General features: G+C 50.0%; 1 protein-coding gene across 1 annotated transcript in view; it reads right to left on the reverse strand.

The window, feature by feature from the left end:
• The window catches only part of LOC142570597 (uncharacterized), a 128,087-nt gene extending 116,222 nt beyond the window's left edge, over positions 1 to 11,865 (reverse strand). Inside the window, exons 1-2 of the mRNA XM_075678967.1 lie at positions 11,454 to 11,865; positions 8,718 to 8,845 (exon numbers count right to left, since the gene is read on the reverse strand). Of these exons, the coding sequence (XP_075535082.1) occupies positions 8,718 to 8,845; positions 11,454 to 11,865 (540 nt within the window). The remainder of the gene's footprint in view (positions 1 to 8,717; positions 8,846 to 11,453) is intronic.
• Positions 11,866 to 13,535: the final 1,670 nt, after the last annotated feature.

Here is a 13,535-nt window from a genome sequence, read left to right on the forward strand (position 1 = left end):
CGAGAACACTGCACACACGAAGCTGTCACTTAGACTCTGTGTTCATCGCAGATTTGTTCATCATAGGGCATGCTTGGGCGCGCGCAGTCGCGCCATACGCAACCGTCGCCAAATTAGAATGCGCCCCCCCCTCTCCGGTGCCTTGTGCGCGATGGAAGACGGCACGCTTCCTCCCCGCTTTCCTCCCTTGCGCGCGGGAAATCAAGCCACCAACCTCGGGTCACCATCGCTCACTTTCACTCGCCCCCACACAGCATACGACGCACAGCCACAATGTTATCGCACTCTGACTTTATACGGAACATCACGTCGACGGCAGAAATACTCTTCGGAAGTCCATATATTTGCTATCGCAATATTAGAAAAGAAATGCATAGTTCTTACAGCGAAAGCTGTATATGACTAACCTTCAATAGTTTTTTCGGCGTGCGGCACAATGGGTTTCTTTGTTTGCTTTGAGTGTGATCACGTGCGGGTGAAGAGCGGCGACGCAGGTGTAAAAATGCGGAACAGAATAGAACACTCACCATGAAAAATAGCGTCACATCAAGGTTATCCCTGTATATAAGCAGGAGAGGTATCGGCGCTAAAAACAGCTGCGTTTTCGATGGGGCGTACACGTACAGTTCGTACACCCGAAGAACAACTAGCGTACGAGGAGCACCGGAGGGAACAGCTACGAAAATATAAACGGCGCCGGCGCCAAACGACCGCCGATGAACAACGTTCCCGCGATGCTGAACTAAAATGACAATCGCAAGCCCGGGCAACCATCCCACTCTGTGAAGATGGAATGGCAGCGAAAGCACTTTGCTTATCGTTTGTGAGCTCTGACTGTCGTCAGCTTTCGCTGCCATTCCGTTTTCAGAGGGTGGAATGGTTGTCATTTTTTTTAGTTCAAGCCATTAGCCATATGAAATGAACCATTCTTTTTACGGTGCGCACACAACTAGCGCGAAGCGGCGACACCCACAGAAAACGAGAACACGCTAGCAAAAGCTGCAGTGCGGACCGTTTGCCAAGACCGGCCGCTGATATCGTCTCTGTGATGTGAAGCTGCTCATACGCGCAAATCTCTATATTATGCAGCATTTCGTGAACATTGCTTGTTAACGCGGCATGGTTTCCACTGTATTTGACGCATAAAAAATTCGCAGCATGCGCCACTCTTGTGGTGCCATCAATTGCACAAGCAAGCAGTTAAACTTTGGTAATGTGTGGCCTGTAAGTAATTTACCTTGGTAAACGTACTTCTTCGTGGACTTTAGAGGCTGACTGGCGATCCTGCACGCTTGTTCCATTGCCCGGCTATTGATTATTATCTTTGTCCTCCGCATATTAATCTTGCAACCCCACTCTTATACTCTCTCTGTTAAGGTCCTCAATCATATCTTGTAACTCGTCCCCAGTGTAGTTGGCCAGCACAATGTCATTTGCAAATCTGAGGTTGCCTTACTCTTAAGCCTTCCCTGATCATGCGAAGGAAATTTACGGGACAATAAAAAAAACATGGGTTGGAGCGCATTCGGAAGACATTGTTAGATGCTGACTGGAAGCTTGCCATTATCATTAAAAAGAAAGGTGTACAATCAATGCATTCTATCGGTGCTGAGATATAGGGCCGAAACTTGGAGACTAACAAAAAAGCTCGAAAACAATCTAGAGACCGTGCAAAGAGCGATGGAACGAAGAATGTTAGGCATAACGTCATGTGACCGGAAGAGAGCGGTTTGGATCAGAGAGCGAACAGGGATAGACGATATTCTAATTGACATGAAGAGAAAGAAATGGAGCTGGGCAGGTCATGTAATGCGTAGGTTAGATAAACGGTGGACCATTAGGGTTACAGAATGGGTGCCAGGAGAAGGCAAGCGCAGTAGAGGACGGCAGATGACTAGGTGGGGTGATAAAATTTAGAAATTCGCCGGCGCTAGCAGGAATGGGTCGGCCCAGGATAGAGTGATTGGAGATCACAGTTAAAGGCCTTCGTCCTGCAGTGGACGTAAAATAGCCTGTTTCTGATGATGAATGTGGGGCCTCTGAGATTTCACATCGCATCAAATCTTTGAATGACGTGTTCAGCTAATATACAGCCACCTTTCAGCCTAATGAGCCGAGAAACAGAGATCGAACCTTGCAAATTGGGCCCAGTTGTCACTAATACCCTGCTGTCGAAGCATCATGACTCAAATCTTAAGCAAATGCCAATATCTGGTGCGAACGAATGAACCAAACCGTTCAAGACGGGGAATTATAGATCTGAAGCGGGCTGCTGCCGCCTCGAAGGCGCCATTTTTCAGTCATGTGTGGTTGTGTAGTTTCAGTGCGAGAAGAAAATCACTTGACTTTCTGCCGTTGCTCCGCCGACATCGCCGCAAGAGATCCGTCTACAGACTATATAGGCTTCGGCACTTTCTGACAAGCGGCAACGAGAGCACAGAAAGAGCTGTCGTTGATAATCAGCAGGCCAAGTGGAGTCGTGTGTGCCTAGTCTGACCGGGCCTTAAACGCCCGGGATCACACTAAGCCGGCCCGAGGCCGACGCCGACAAAACAACGACACCGACGATCGGCCGACTAGTCGGCTAATCGTTACAAAAAAATACAACCTCGAACCACGAGAATCAAAACAACCGCGAACGAAACAAAACAAGCAAATCAAACAAGCGCGAGCGAGAGCTGACGCGCGACAGGGCGGGATTAAGAAAAATGGGGGCCCTGGGCTAATCCGCATGCAGGCCCCCTTTCGCTATACTGACCCCCCCCCTTTCGCCTGCTACGCTACTGCTAATATACCATGCTTCATTTTAATTCCTTGGCATGCAAAACCACATAATTTAATATAATTTCAATTCCACCAAATTAAAAAGAATGAAGTGCGAACAACGGGATTATTCTTAATGCTATTATTATAAGGAAAACAGCAAAACTTGCTTGAAACGCGAGCTGTTATAAACACCAACACATATGTTCGCTTTGTGATTAATCTGCATTCTGTTTTCAGCAAAAGCTAAGTTTTAAGGAAAAGTTTAGTGCACTTAAGACGAACAAGAACGTAGAAAAGACAATACAGCTCAGATGTCGATCCTTCTGAAGCTAGGCTTTGTTTGCATCACTAAGTTTAATCCCGTGAGTAGACGCATGGTTGTGTCCAAAACATTCACTATTAAAATTCAAGCATCAGACTGCAGTAATCTTTATACACGTTGCTCTAAAAATATGCAATAGATATATAGAGTACTTAAGGCAATACAAACACCATAAAAGTGCACTAGAATAAAGATGAAAATTAGCAACTGTAATTACAAAACATTGTTTGAAAATATTTTCGCTAAAGGTAAGACCCCAAGCGAGGACGACACCAAATAAACGTGGAACTATCAAAAGCAAAAAAAAATACAGTTCTTTATAAGCACGCTAAATATCACAAGAAGAGCAAACAAGAGACAAACAACGAAGATCTGCATACCTTGAATTACACCGCTCAGCGTTTCATTGTCAACGTGGAGGCTGGGAGGCGACACAACGAACTTATTGGAACTATTCATGTATAGCGCACACAGTCCTCATTTAAAATGGCATCTATCGCGCCTTCGCTTTGGAGAAATCAGATATAGTCCGTTCGAAGGATAGATCGCGGAGGAGGTCACTTTCAATGGACATGATAACAAAGCGAGTTCACCTTGTGGTCAAGAAGGCTCGAACGAAGGCAATTTCTTATCAGTGACAACTTGGCAAACGATCGTTCGGTCTCACAGTTTGCCACGGGTATGCTTAAGTACATTCGCAAAGCAATAGAAAGGTTCCGAAACACATCAATAAGCTTTCTTTTGTGCAGCAACTTCATTATTCCCAAGGGACTCGTGTCCACGCACACAGAGTTGTGCAGAAAGTTCGCAAACTCGACGATTTCAGTGGAAAACGCTGGCTCCAAATCATTTTTGTAGGTTGTCACCAACTTCTCAGCCTGCTGTGCCAGAGAGGCCTCGCTCCCAACTTCTGTCAGCAATTTTAAGAATCCGAACCTTTCGCAGAGTTCAGTGTGGATAGCCTTTCGCACTCGCAAAGCAGAGCCTAGATTGCCAAGTACAACATTGTAGCTGTCTATGATAAGCTTTTTTCTACCTTGTAGCGCACTATCGCTTTTTCCGTCCGAGTGTTTACTCAAAACGATGCGTTTGCCCTCGTCCTGATAACATTGATTGGTACTTAGCGTGCGTGCTCTCTCTTCGAAGGTATCAAAGAGAGGTCGCAAAGAATTAGCAAAGCCTTCTAGAGAGCTCAGCAGGTCTACAGAAGTTAAAATGTCTAGCCCTGGTTTCTAAAGTGCTACGCTCGTTTTGTCAAAGCTCTCCAAGATTTCACTCCAGAAAATCGCATTGAACGCAGTCTCTAGTTTTGTCATTTTATTGAAGAGAGAGTGCGCTTCGTTCCTAGTGTCACCGTTTTCTTCCTCGTTCTTTGATACAGCTTCAAGGCAACACAAGACTGCATTAAAATTTTCCAGAATGGCATTATGTGATTCAGCGTGTCTTGACCACCTGGTATCAGAGAGACTTTTCAAAACAAGCTGCTGGCCAGTTCCGCCCATGCTGTCTAAAAGATACCTCCGTCGCTTAGGTGAGGCAGCAAAGAACACATACAGTCTCTGAACTGCAGTGAAAAATTTGACTGCCTCAAGTCAACTGTCAACGCTACGCGCGCCAACTAAGTTCAGTGAATCACCAGCACACGGGACATAGACTGCCGGTTAGTTCAGGTGTGTGATTTGAGCTTGCAGTCCTTTGTATTTTCCTGACATATTACTCGCATTAGCATAAGCTTGGCCCCTACAATCATCAATTGAGATGCCATTGGTCGTCAAGAGGGACATCACGGTATCGAAAAGATACAAGCCGGTATGTGATTCAATTGGAACAAATCCGAGAAAGCGTTCGTACACTTTCCTATTTAAATAGTATCGTAAAACAGCTGACAACTGATCAACGTGAGTAAGGTCTGGAGTCGAAGCAATTAAACAGAAGTATTTTGCGCGTTTCACTTCGTCAACGAGACGTTCTTTGACAGCCTTTGCCATATGCTAGATAAATTCATAACAAATGGTTTTTGACAGATACGATGGGTGACCTTTTCCTTTGTTCTCGTAGCGTTCGATGTGCACCTCTAGAAAGGGATCAAACTGGACAATGGCCTCAAGCACTCCCACATAACCACCATTTCTCGGTGAACCAAAAATCACCCCACTGCCCCTAAACGCTAGGTTGCGCTCAGCTAGAAGCTTAACTACAACGACTACGCTCTTCAACACCTCTGTCCAGTAAGCGGTCTCAGTGACAAGATACTTAACCAGCTCCTTGTCAATTGTGCTGCTTGAGTTAGAGCGGGCGAGCCAAGCTGCCACGTAGTTCCGGTGCTCGACGCTATTTTCATGTGCGCAAACCTTTTCTTCTGCTTTTTTTCAATCAAAGAAGCCGCGCGTGATGAAAGCACTGGGCTTGCTCGAATTCGCAAATAGTTTGCGCATAAAACAGTAAACGGAACCTTTGAACTCCGAGTACATTAACCAGTATCGCTCGTACGCCTCCCCATTTACAGCTTTTTGCAAGAAAAGATTAGGTGACATATAGCGTTTCTGAGTTTTGTATTGCCTTTCAGAAGACGGGCAATTTTCTGCCTTATCTTGAAAATACAATGGCCCTTTCTCAAGGCATACACTCCAAAAGCTGTCAGTAATAACGTCGGGCCACTTAGCAGGGTCACTTCGAAGAATCTCGCAACGTACCTCTTGCTGCGGGGGTATCTGTACTTCTCGGTTGCCGCAACGAGAAGCCGTCTCATTCGGCCTCTCGAGGCACACTTTGTGGGTGGAAACATGATTATTTGACGCCAAACTGACAGGAAACAAGTGAGTCGGTTCTTGGAGTGTTGTTTCCTGACGCTCGTCAGTAGAAGGAAACTCATCGGGGAGGTTTGGCACCTGTTCATCAGCAATAGTAGAAATCGGGCGTGGTGGACCGGACACCTGGTGCTCTGTGGCAGGGGTCCGGCCGAGTAGCATAGACGTTGCTGACTCAGGAACAAAACAGGGCTCGGTTAGCGTCGCTTTCTCAGAAATAAGAATGAGCGAGGTTGGCACGGTTTCCACAGGATCCAGACAACCAAGATGTGTCAAACCTTGCTTCTTAGCAGGAAACCGTGGTGATGGAGTTGGCATTTCCTCCACAGAAGCACAGTCGGTACTATTGGTACTTTCACATGGACTCTGGGTAGACGATTATACTGCTTCGCGGAAGCTGCATTCAGTAGGTGCTTTGTCATCTTTGGTAGCTTCTTTTCACGCTCTTCTCTTTCTAACTTCGCCTTTCGTTTAGGCGCACCATTTTGATGCATGTATGGATGCTAATTGTTCACCGGGCACTTCGTTAGTACAACGCGACCGCAGGTGTCCAACGGTGGCTGTCCCGATGACTGGCGCACGCTGCCGGGATGGCCCGTGGCTGGCCGAGAGTGGGGCGCCCCCCGGGAGAGAGAGAGAGAGAGTAAATGTTTATTGTAATAGAGGTTGCTTGGTTATGGTGGGTGGAGCCCCTCCTCCAGGGCCCCACTGGTTACAGCGGCTCACCCGGCCTGGTCAAGGGTCGCCAGTTGGCTTCCCAATTCCACTTCCGCGAGTCACGCCTCCCACGACCAGTTATGTAGAGTGTTGTCTAGCAGCGGGCGAGGTGACAGCCGCCGGACGTAACGCGCACTGGAATGTTATGTGCTCCAATATCGGTGTTCCTTCGCACCACGTGCATGTGTTGCGGTATTTGTCTGGATACATTTTGTGTAGCCTGTATAAATGTGGGAAAGTGTTTGCTTGCAGGCGGCGCCAGTCCCGTTCTTGCCTTCTGTCTAGGTCTGGGTGAGGAAGGGCGTTGGTTCGCCTACTTAGCCGTTGTAATTCGAGGATTTCTCTTCGCGCACCGGGTGTCGAGGTGTTCGCTCGGGTGGTGTGGCCCGCGGCTCGGCCTGTCATGCCTCGAGCCAAGCGCTCCGCCCGCTCGTTCCCCGCTATCCCTGTGTGGGCCGGGCACCAGGTCACGCAATAATCCAGGGTGAGTTCAGTTCCTAGGATGCGGAAGACGCAGCCCGGTAAATCCCCCACAAGGAAGAGGCAGCAGGCTTCCTGCGAGTCTGTCAGCACGTAGGCCGATTGGCTCTTAGCTTCCGCGGCGCGTATGGCCAGGGCTATGGCCACAGGTTCGGCCGTTGCAACCGATTTCGTGTGTTCGTCCTTGGCTAGTCACGACTGCTACAAATGTATTGAGGGTGCCTGTATTCTTGTGATATGAACTCACGTCTGCAAAGTAAGTATCCGGATCGCTTCGCCACCTTAGTAAGGTGGCTGCCCGCGCGCGTCTCCGTGCCGCATGATGGACTGGGTGCATGTGACGGGGGATTGGCGCCACGTGGATCCGCTCTCGGATTTCAGATGGCAGTAGTATTGTTTCGTCGCCGCAATATTGTGGTGTCAGTGGATAGTGAAGTCTGTAAAGCCGAGCGGCCCTGAGGTGTCGTGTTTAGTCGTTAGCGCTGCGCCATTAGGCTGGCCGCTGCATATTTCTCGAAAGTGTTTATCATTCCTAATTCGTTCAGTCGGATCGTGCTTGTGCTTTCAGGCAAGTGCTGCTTTACAGGCGATTCTTATAAGCTTATCTGCATGTTCGATGTCGTTAAGAGCGTATGTCAGACGACTAATGACGAAGGCGTTTACTAGTTACATGGTGTCTGCTTCGATCATGCCTTCTCGGCTGCGTGCAACTCTACTAATAAGCCCAGTTACGCTCCGAACAGTGCGTCTGAGATTGGAGAGCGCTATGCTAACGCTGCCCGTTTCTTGAATGCACATTCCCAGTACGCGCAGGTGGGATGCGCTCTTGATGGTCTCTCCCTCCAAGGTGAGCTGCAGATCCGGAGCCCTGGTCGCTAGGGTTTGTCTAGGTCTAATATGAATGTACTCCGATTTCGCTGGAGCGCACCTCATGCCTGCCCGCCTCATCTAGCTTTCATTGGTGTTGATGGCCTGTTGAAGCGTGTCCTGCCAATTTCCGGAGGACCCTTTGCAGGCCCAGAGAGTAATGTCGTCTGCATATATGGCGCAGCCAAGGTCCCGGTTGTTCTGTAAGTCCAGGGCCATTCTACGTAAGCAGATGTTAAAAAGAAGTGGTGACAATATGGATCCTTGAGGAGTGCCCATATCTGGTAGGCGATACAGGGCAGAACGTGCTGAACCCAGTCCTATTTTCGCGGAGCGGCTGCTCAGGAAGTCTTGAACGTACTGAAATACTCTTTCTCCACACCCGACATCTCGTAGTTCGTCTAGTATTGTAGTGTGTGAGATGTTATAAAATGCCTTATGGACGTCGAGTGCTAGCAGGATTCTGTCCATACAGCGGGAGGAGGATCGAGTACCTCATCTCTTAATAGAAGAAAGACGTCCTGTGCACAGATTATCCTGCGGAAACCGAACATGGATTCAGGGAAGAGTGAGTTTCGTTCGATGTGGGCTTCGAGTCGGGTTAGAATTACTCGTTCAAAGAGCTTGCCCATGCAAGACGTGAGCGATATGGGCCTGAGATGGTTCAGCTCGCGCGGCTTGCCCGGTTTTGGTATAAGCAAGAGCACGATGTCTGCCTCCTTCCATTCTCGCGGTAGTCTTCCGTCCGGTCGCCCGACCTGTTCATTGAAGAAGTCGACTAAGTGCTGTAGGGATACATCACTAAGGTTGTGCAGCATGGCGTTGGTAATTTGGTCGGGTCCAGGAGCCGTGTTCTTCTTGAAGGTTTGTGCCGCTGCGTAGAGCTCTGAGAAGGTGATGGGGGCGTCCAAGCTCCGGTTATCCTGTCCTTGGTATTCTCTAATAACGCGTGAATACGTCTGGGCTGCACCGGTGTAGGTGCGTTGAGGTGCTCGAGTAGTTCTTGTTCTGAGCCCTTGTATTCTACTAAGAGCCTTCGCATGACGTTAGACGTATCTGTGCGAGTGCTAGTTGTGTCTAACATGCACCGAAGAATGGCCCAGGTCTTCTTGGTGCTGCGGGTGCCTCTGAGAGAGTCGCAGAAGCTGCGCCAATTTTGATTATTCAGCTCCTTTGCATAGGCGTTAGCTTCGTTTGCCAGCAGGGCTATTCGGCACCTAAGTTTGCGAGTACGCCGCTGCCACTTCCAGCGTTTGGTGAGGCCTCTGTGGGCCTCCCAGAGGTGGGCGAGATGGCTGTCTACTGCTGGTTCTTTCGTTGTGGTCTTGATCTCTCTGGTGGCGGCAGCATGGGCCTCCTTGAGGAAAGTTTTCCAACCTGCGGCCGTGGCTGGAAATGGGAAAGCAGCCTGCTGTTGTTCTCTATACCTTTTCCAATCAGTGAGCCTGGCCACCCGTAGGGGCTGTCGAACTTTAGCTGTGTTAACATTGACACACAATAGATAGTGATCACTACCTAGCGTTTCCTCTAGGTTACACCAGGTGACCCCCGTCTCATTGTTGAGAAACGTAAGGTCCGGCGTGGTGTCCCGGGCAACGCTGTTTCCTATCCTTGTAGGAGTGCCTGGCTGCGTAATCAGTACAAGTTCGTGGGACTGAGTTTCTCGTAGTAGATTGAAGCCCTTGGCGGTGTCGCATTGATAACCCCATGTGGAGTGCCAAGCGTTAAAGTCTCCGAGAAAGATTAGTCGGTCATTCGTCTTTCGACGTGACTTAAAATTAGTAAAAAATCGGCCCTCTTATCCCTAGGGGGGCTGTATACGTTGGTTATCAGGCACTTGGGACGACGCTTCCTAACTGCACAAATGGTGAGCATTTGGTTTGGATTTCTACGCAAGGTGCTATGGCGACAGTGATTGTCAGGTCCTTGCGGGCCAATGCTGCCACTTCAGGGTAGTTCGAATGGCTGAAAAACGGTAGCCCCCAATAGGTATCCGCATTTTCTCCACTTCCTGAAGACAAATAATGTCAGGTGGGACGATCGCCGCCTTGATATATTGTGTAAGTGCAGCATGTTTGTTATGTAGTGATCGGCAGTTCCACTGCCAAATTACGAGATTCTCTTGGTGTGTAGGTGTGTAGTTAGCCAGAGTATGGGCTCTCGAAATGTTCTGTCTGTGGTTACGGTGACCTTTGGATCTCGGTTCTTCGGGCTAAGGTTGCTACGACGTTTTCACGTTTTTTTTTTATACTCCTTTGAGCGAGTCGTCGACGTACCGCTTAAGATTGTGAAGCTCTGCAAAAAATAATTGCATTTGTGCGCACATATTGTCTAGTTCTCCTTCCAGATGAGTGATGGGTGTAGGCATCTGTGCTGTAGGCTTCGTTTTTGATAGTGGTGTGGTCTGCGTTGGGTTCGTCTGTGTGTTGGACAGTCTTGCGGGTGCGTTTGTTTTATGGGTTCCTCCGTGCGTCATCATGCTTGCCATTTGTCGTTTAACTGTTTCGAGTTCATTTTTCATGCTGTCCAAGCTTGCCTTAAGTTGTCTGTTTTCGGCAACTATTTTCTTGTATTCCTCGCTTTGTGTGATAGGTGTGGTTGTTGAGGACGCGACCGCTGCACAGCTTACCTGTGGATTTGTCAGAATGGAGGCCGCTTTCGGTGCTTCTCTGGATGATCGTTGCGTCTGCCTTGCTTCTCCTCCCTGGACGCGCTCTCCTGCTCGAGAGCGGGATCTGTTCGGGTGAGGTGACGCTGATCTGGACCGAGCGTTCAGTCGGTGTGGAGATGGCGATCTCGTCCTTCCCTGTCGGTCGCGTTGGTCACTCCTATGGCCGTTTGTGTAGTCCGATTCCTCATCCTCTGAGGCGAACCAGCGAGGTTTTTTCTGCCCTTCATTGCGCTTTTCAGTGCTCTTTCTGACTTGAGGTATTTTCGGTTGCTTGAGGCGTCGTTGGCAGCTGCGGTCCCCGGTGACGTGGGATCCCTCACACGAGGCACACTTTGTCTCACACGGGTGTCCCTCCACTGGGTTTCTGAGTACACAAGTTCGGCACACTCGCAGGTCGGGCTATGGACAGACGTCTGTCCGATGCACTTTTCCATGGCATGTTTTGCCCACCTGAACAGTAGCTCGGTAAGGATGACACAGGAGTTCGCCTCCGTTGTAGTAACCACCCGAGGTAGTGACGGGCCGGAGAAAGTAAGGGCGGCACTCTTTGTTTCTCCGATCATTCTTGCTTGGACAAGTTCGACGCCTTGAGTCCGTATACGTATGTTTGCTATGATGGTCTCCGGTGGTGTTCGGGGTGGCAGTCCGTGTATAACTCCTCGGATAGCTTCCTCTCCGGTGGCAGCGTATACGTTAACGCCATGCGAACGTCCGTTGATAGTTAGGGAGTGGACTCGGCGTGCCTGCTCCGCGACCTCCTGACTCGATGTCGAAAGTATGGCGATATTGGAGCCGGGCTTTATACGGAGCGAAAATTGCTCACCTCTTATTTGGTAGTCGCAGGCCATGACGATCGCTTCGGCGAGGGCCGGCGTGCTGATAATCTTCAAAGGCAGTCCCTGGTGTGGTCGGATAACTATCTTGAAGTCATCTTCAGGAAGAGGAGGAAGTTGGGGTATGCCTCTTCGTCGCTTCCTTAGTTTCGCTGAGTTACTGCTGCCCGTTGAGTCCGTTTCTCGCTTGCGCTCTCGAGCCTGTTGCTTCTTTTGCCGTAGTGTCAGGACTGTCTGCCAGTCGTCGTCCGTGCGCTGGCGTCCCCCGGCGTTGTGGCGAACGGAGCCTGTTATTCCGTCTTCTGTTCTGTCTAAATTAGTTAGATCCATGTTCTCTGCTGGTGTGGTCTCACCTTGCATTGTCGTCGTCGTCTGAAGTTCGCTAAGCGTTCCCGTAGCCATATCCAGGCAGAACGGTTGCTGCCGTTCGCGTTCCTCACGCGTCGGAGCAGCACCGGCTGCTGCGCCGAGCTGGCGTCGGGGTTATTGACGCTGCCCCGTAGTCCGGGTTTGTAGGATCGCTGGGCTTAACGAGCTTCACCAAGGGCCACGTGGGTAACACACCCGTGTTCCTTGTATCCTCACGAGTCGACTGGTATCTCGGTACCGTGGGTGGAAGCACTAGTCAACCAAAAACACATCTAGACGCAGAGCGCCATGCAAGCAGTACTGCGCTGCTCGGCGCCCCCTTGCGGCTCTCGCGCCCCGGGAGCTCCTCAGCAGGCGGGCTTATGTAAGCTTAACCGGCGGCTCTGGGCTGAATCGTAGCCCACGATCAACTTTCTTTTATAGAAGCGTGCCACGTGTTTCTGTTACTAGCGCCGAAGCAGGCGTTCACATACGCACAGAGTTGCTTGTACAAATTCCCTCCTTCTCCGTACAAACTCACTCCTTCTCCCTTTCCGGTCTCGTCTTCCTATTGGCTAGGAGCAATCGTCTGTACTGGAAGGTTCCCGATTTTTTTTTCGCTCCGTCGACGCCGAGTGCGATAACAAATGGGAGAGGGCGACTCCTAGCGCGGGCGAAGTTACGCGCCCTCCGTAGCGCCTGAGTCATTTTTCTGCCTCTTTCTGCAAAGTTCGGCGGCCAGTCTGACCTACTTTTTCCGTCGAGCGCGCGAGGGTGCGCAGCTACTAGGCAGAAATGGGCCCTGGAGACAGGTCTTTGTGTCCAGCTCTCCAACTTTCGCCTTCACTATTCCACAACCTTAGCCCAAACAGGGAACATTCCATGTCACACGGAATGCGGATAAAAGCACGTGTGACGTCTTCTTTCCTTTCCTGCCTAAACTCTGCGATCAGACTCAGTATCATCTGCTATCGGACTCATCCTCCCCCACCCAAATTACCATCACGGTAAAAAAAAGTACAATAGGAGGAACTGTTGGGTACTGCAGAACACCTTTTCTACGAGAAGGACGGCGGCGAAATTATTTGAGAGGTGGAGGGTGGCGTGGTGGTGACGAGGGGCAAGGGAGATTGAGGTCCTCATCCCACATTACATGTTTTAAGTGTTTCCCCCTTGCCCCTCCTCTCCAGACAGCGCTGCAGAGACGGACTGACAGGAAACTACGAAAACCCTTCCAAGCAAACGCACCTCACTTCGTAAGAAAGAGGGCCCCGCCGGGATGGCGGGGGATTCCTGTTTTTGCAGGTCGACAAGCTCTCCCCAAGTGATCAGGCTAAACGCATGCTGTTACATTAGGCGGGGGCCCCGTTTGCTTGTTCTGGTTTTCTCGCTTCATAAATGTCGCTCGAAGTTGCCTTGCCCATGGTTCCATATACTACGCAGGATAGAATAAATGGGCCCCTGGGCTGCAGCCCCCTTAGTCCCCTCCCCTTAATCCAGCGCTGACGCGAGCAGACGATAGTACGAAACGAGCGGTCTGGCTGACACCTGATACGAGTACGCATCGAGCGTTCGGACGGGTCCGCATGAAAACAGTTTGCCACGCGCATGTCACTAAAGGTGCCGCTCTCATTAGTCTCCACAGTTCGCGGCTCGCGTCTTTCATATCCCGCTCCGCCGTTCGCTCTCTTATCGTTCACTGTTGTACTCGTTCACTCGGTGAC

This window comes from Dermacentor variabilis, chromosome 2, assembly GCF_050947875.1.
Source record: "Dermacentor variabilis isolate Ectoservices chromosome 2, ASM5094787v1, whole genome shotgun sequence".
Classification (NCBI taxonomy): domain Eukaryota; kingdom Metazoa; phylum Arthropoda; class Arachnida; order Ixodida; family Ixodidae; genus Dermacentor; species Dermacentor variabilis.